Genomic DNA, 6,000 nt, shown 5'->3' on the forward strand with positions numbered 1-6,000 from the left:
AGTCCATTTTTACTTTCTATATGCTATGAAAAGGCTCAAGATATATAAAACATGTTGCTGCTGCTGCTGCGTCGCTTCAGTCGTATCCGACTCTGTGCGACCCCATAGACGGCAGCCCACCAGGCTCCCCTGTCCCTGGGATTCTCCAGGCAAGAACACTGGAGTGGGTTGCCATTTCCTTCTCCAATGCATGAAAGTGAAAAAGTGAAGTCGCTCAGTCGTGTCCGACTCCTAGTGACCCCATGGACTGCAGCCCACCAGGCCCCTCCATCCATGGGATTTTCCAGGCAAGAGTACTGGAGTGGGTTGCCATTGCCTTCTCCGATTAAAAATGCTACCAATGGTTTTATCTGGGTGATGAAATTATAGGTGATTTAAAATTTTCTTCATTATACATTTATATATACAATTTTGATCATTATAACTATAAATGTTACTTTTATAATTAGAAAAATATGTATGATGAAAAGTACTTTTTAAGAAAGAAATGTGTTTAACTAGGAGAGAAGAGATCTGTCATCAAGAGATTGATGATTTAATGAAGGAAATGAGACACGTATACAAATTCATTACAGGGTAATAAGGGGTCTAATGGACGCTCTACAAAGTGTGGAGGGAAGGATTAGCTCTGCCTGGGAGAGTTGAAGGTGAGTGAAAAGAGGTGCAGGGTCTTGAGGGATGAACCGGAGTTCTCTAGGGCTTTGTAAATTGTCGAGCACTGTGTATGTATAAGTTAGTTTGGGGCCTTTATTATGACCGTCAAAGCTTACCTCATACAAAGCTCTCTTTCTTGTCTCTCCTGTGCTCCCTAAAGCCCAGCATCGCTGGGACAGGAAGCAGAGGCAGTTAAATAGTCACACATCAGTGCCCCAGCAAGTGAACTGAGGTGCATCCAACGAAGAAGCAGATTCAGGACCAGAGGACATGAAATTATCTGGGAGCAGGGCCAGGAAGGTGCTGGTAGGTAAACAGTTCCACCTTATTTGCCGCCCTGTGGAAAGGCTATCCTTGTGTGGGGCCCCCACCCTGAGTTATGGGGCCATCTCCATGTGGGGGATGGTAAAAACTGAGAACAAGGTCACACGTCAGTTCATGATTTTCATTGGCAGGAAATGGTGTGTCAGATGTCCTTACAGACTCCAGACAGGGTGGGGTAGAAAGGAGGGGTGTGATGAGGAGACCCTGAAGGGTGGCAAGAGATGATTTGTTTGGGAGACAATCCTAGAAGCTCAAGGTTGGAAGAGATTTAAAAGCTATCTTACTTAATCCTCCTGATGCCCTTCTAACATCCCCATCATGTTGTCACCCGTCTTGGCCTTCAGGGAGCAGCTCGGAGACCACCTCTTCTGTTACTTCCCATCTCAATTCCTCCAGCCTGTGCTTTAGGTGAGACTTTCCAGGTGGCTCAGCAGTAAAGAATCTGCCTGCCAATTCAGGAGACGCAAGAGACAGCGGGTTTGATACCTGGGTCCGGAAGATCCACTGGAGAAGGAAATGGCAACCCACTCCAGTATCCTTTTTTTTTTTTTTTTTAAGAATTTGTCTTATAGATTAGATATAGCTGAGTTCTAAACCCATTTGGTTTGAATGCCATTTTTTTAAAGAAAATGATTTATTTACTTGGCTATACTGGATCTTAGCTGTGGCACATGGAATCTTCAGTCTTTGTGTGGCATGTGGAGTCTTTAGCTGCAAACTTAGTTACAGCATGTGAACTCTTAGTTGTGGTCTATGGGATCTAGTTCCCTGACAAGGGATCGAGCAAAGGCCCCCAGCACTGGGAGCTTGGAGTCTTAGCCACTGGACCACCAGAGAAATCCCTTTATTGTCATTTTCAATGGTAGATTTTTTGGGTCATTACTCAGCCATTGAAAAGAATACATTTGAGTCAGTTCTGATGAGGTGGATGAAGCTGGAGCCTATTGTACAGAGTGAAGTGGGCCAGGGGGAAAAACACCAATACAGTATACTAACGCATATATATGGAATTTAGAAAGATAGTAACGATAACCCAAAAAAAAAAAAAAAAAAAGATGATTATGGAATCAACACATTTCTTCTTTTTGTAAGCAACCTTCATCAAGCCTGAAAATGGTCTTTTTAGGTAAAAATTGGCATTACATCAATGTTTACACCCATGTACATCTGACCACATATCTGCTTTGTAGACAGACGGCTGTTAAAAAAAAAAAAAGAAAGAAAGAAAAATGACCCGAAAAATGACCCTTTTTTTTTTTAATCTTAATTTATTTATTTTAATTGGAGGCTAATTACTTTACAACATTGTGGTGGTTTTTGCCATACATTGACATGAATCAGCCACTGCTCCAATATTCTTGCATGGGAAACTCCACGGACAGAGGACCCTGGCAGGCTACAGTCCATGGGGTCACAAAGAGTCAGACACGACTGAGCACGCCTGTGCTTTAGGTATTTCTTGCTCAATTTTATGAGAAAAAAAATTCAATGCCAACAGTGCAGCAGGCAGTGTGTTTATATTTCCTTGATAGCAGTAAGCCTTCCTGAGCCTCCTGGTTTATTTAGTTATTCAGGCAACAAACATATATCAAACACCTACACTGTGTCAGGCAGTGTTCTAGATGCTGTGATAGAGTGAAGAGAAAAGACAAGATCTTGTGTTCTCTTGGATCAGTCATTCTAGTGAAGGAGAAATACAAGAAACAAAAGAATAAATGAGAAAATACCAGGTTATAAATGTGAAGCAGTCACCTTTGGGAAAATCTAAGGAAAGAAGTTTCCATAAAAAGAAAGAAGCTGATTCCAAAATCCCCAATATCCAGGGGACAGATTGGAAGTTTATTCCAAATTCCAATAAACAAAAAGAACATTGTATTATTGTGCGGGGACTACCCTTTTGTGTTCTAGCTGCAAATGAACATCTTCTCATTTTTCAGGACTTGGCCTAAACATTGCCTTTTTAGGCATATCTATCCTATTTCTTTACCCTCAGTAAGAGTGACCATTGTCTCCTTTCCTCCCCACTGACTCAGAGCAGGCTTCTGTCAGCACACCTAGAACGATTTGCCATTCTTACCATACATAGCAGGTTTCTCCAGTGGTTCAGGTTAAAGAATCCGCCTGCAATGCAGGAGACACAGGAGACTCGGGTTCGATCCCTGGGTCAGGAAGATCCCCTGGAGGAGGGCATGGCAACCCACTCCAGTATTTTTGGCTGGCGAATCCCATGGTCAGAGGACCCTGGTGGGCTACAGTCCATAGGGTCGCACAGAGTTGGATACGACTGAAGCGACTTAGTATGTACACGCACGGGCCATACTATATAGCATTGCTACTACCTAGTGGACCTGTCTCATTGCTGGCAGAACTTCTTTTCTTAAATCCCTAGAGCCTGGCACAGAGTATGTGATTGGTAAACATTTGTTTCCTGAATACATGAACTCACATAGCACTTTCTTAGAACCTCCCTTGTGATGCTTATTCAGAATTGGCAACCCTTTTTTGATCAACGCCAGGCCCTGGACCCTGTTCTTTCAACTCTGCAACCTCTTATAAGCTTCATGATTACCCAGTGCAGTGTTGTTATCCCATTCTGTAGTTAAAACTCAGAGAATCAGAGTGACTTCTGCGATGACTCAGAAATAAGAATCAGAGCTAAGATCTGAACCCCAGTCTTCTTGATGGCAAATCTCAGTGTTTCATTTTCTGTGATGCAACCATTATGCATTAATTCTTCTGTGGACCTGCCCTCTATTTTCCCCTAGTTAACTGTTTTCCTTAGGGAAGGATCTGTACTTGACTCCATTCTGTATTCCCCATGACACCAGAATAGTGCCATGTATTTAAGACACACTCAATACAAATCTCCAAGGAGGGAAAAGAAAGAATGAATGTGTGAATGAATGCTTCACCCAAAGTGGATCAACATCTGATATCAGTTCAAAGGATGTTGATGTGCTGGAGGAGGAGATGTTTCTGAGGGGAGGGGCCTTCCCAGATACCTCTGCGCCCATCTGGGAAAGCCGAGTGTGCCGTCTCCACACTAAAGCACTCATTTCTCAGAAATCACACCTTTCACTCGGTTGTACATCTCAGCAGGCAGGCAGGGGCACAGAGGGGAACATGCATGGCTTCCAATGAGTTGGGAAAATGAGGTTAGGTTTCGATTCAGATAGTTATTTGTGTTTTCTGGGTCTGCACGGTCGATAAATTTTCAACGAGCAGTGATTCTGTTCCTCATCTTTCATTGCTTTATGGGACTTCAGGGAATGAAAACATAACATCCTGCTTTCCCATAAGTTCTCTGGCCGCTACCCTGGCACCAATTAAAGACATGTCCATGCAATTAATCAAAACCAATTTAGAAGCACTCTGGCACTGCTCCTCTGATGTGCTGTCTGCTCCACATACAGTAGTTCCTCAGCCACAGTGATGGAGCCAGGCACATAGGAGCTTTTGATGAACTGGTTGTGCTGGCCCCAAGTGTTAACTATGTCATCTGACATGACTAATGAGGCTCCTAACTTGATCCGTGTGAGCAGAGCAGCCCTGCTGTCTGGAGGAGGCTCAGTTTCCATGGCCAGCTTGGAAAGAGGCTGTGACGTGCGGGGTACACACTCCATCATGTCAGCTGGAGTCCTGGAGGCCTCTAGCGTTGGAGCTGAGAGTCGTCCACGAGGAGGGTGATGGAAATTGTAAGCCAGGCTCTGTGCTGGGCGCTGGTGGGAATGTGACCTGATTTAAACTTCTAGCTCAGCCTCCTCATTTTACAGACATGGAAACCAAGACCCAGCAAAAGTGAGGGGCCTGCCAAAGGACTGAGCTGTGGGAAGAGGAATAAAGGAACAGGCATAAATTCTATCTTTGAGGAACTGAACCCCTAGGTGAGAAAATAAACATGCATGATAACAATTGGAATCTGATGTAGGTAAACCTTCTCAAGGGTTAAACTGTGGGTATTCTTCTTTCATTCCACAAACATTTATCAAAAGTAATAGAGTCTGTGTTCTTGTCATCTCTGCAACCACATGAGTGTGTGATTTGAAATCAACAGGTCTGGCTTGGAGTCTCAGCTCTCCTTTCAGTTGATGTAATCTTGAGCAAATCATTTTTCTGAGCCTTTGGTTCCTCAGCTGTACATTGGGACAAGCCAAATATTGCCTACCCAGCCTACATCCTACAGTCCTTGTGAGACCCAGCAGAGTTAATGGGTGTGAAAGTGTCAGAGTCCATGCACATGTTAGTTATTATTCATATTACTACCCTCTCCAAGGACCCCTGGCTGAAATCTCTGCAATATGGATCCACAGATAGCTTTAACTCTCTTCCTCTTCCTGCCCCTTTCAAAATACACAGGAAAGAAACAGAGAAAACCAACTGGTCATCTGCCTACAATCTCAACAGCTTTCCCAGAGAGTCCATGACACAAAAAGAGGAAGAACTCAGCTGTTTTAATTTAATGTCATTCCACACTTTGATTGAGTACCTACCATATGCCAGGCATTGGCCAGGGTGTGTGGGGAATCAGAGTTGGATAAGACAGGCTCTTTGGCCACCTTGAGAAACTCACCATTTAGTGGGAGAAACAGACATGGACATAAATAACTATAACATACTGCAGAAAAATACAATTGCCATAGGAAAGATACAAATCAAGTGCTGTGGGAGTCAGAGAAGGGAATGATCTATTTCTGAAAAGGAGATGGGGAAAAGCTTTATCAAGGAAGTGCTATTAAAGAATGGGTGGGTTTTGGCTCTGTCAGGAAACACCATAAAGGGTACTCTAAACTGAAGGAATAGCGTGGCCAGTGCATGGAATCCTGAAAGGAATGGCGATCTAGAGGACAGAGTAAAACTGAGTAAGATAGGGAGTGTAACGGCTTCCCAGGCAGCTTAGTGGTAAAGAATCCACCTGCCAATGCAGGAGATGCAGGTTTAATCCCTGGGTCAGGAAGATCCCCTGGAGAAGGAAATGGCAACCCACTTCAGTATTCTTGCCTGGGAAATCCTACTGGACAGAGG

General features: G+C 43.8%; 1 protein-coding gene across 1 annotated transcript in view; it reads left to right on the forward strand.

Annotated features, from left to right (window-relative positions):
- GVQW3 (GVQW motif containing 3) overlaps positions 1-4,411 on the forward strand; it is a 30,713-nt gene extending 26,302 nt beyond the window's left edge. Inside the window, exon 2 of the mRNA XM_086338484.1 lies at positions 4,151-4,411. Coding sequence (XP_086194610.1) covers positions 4,151-4,411 — 261 coding nt within the window. The remainder of the gene's footprint in view (positions 1-4,150) is intronic.
- Positions 4,412-6,000: the final 1,589 nt, after the last annotated feature.

Source organism: Bos grunniens, chromosome 15, assembly GCF_055505025.1.
Source record: "Bos grunniens cultivar Pamir isolate PY7600 chromosome 15, Bosgru_T2T1.0, whole genome shotgun sequence".
NCBI classification, from domain to species: domain Eukaryota; kingdom Metazoa; phylum Chordata; class Mammalia; order Artiodactyla; family Bovidae; genus Bos; species Bos grunniens.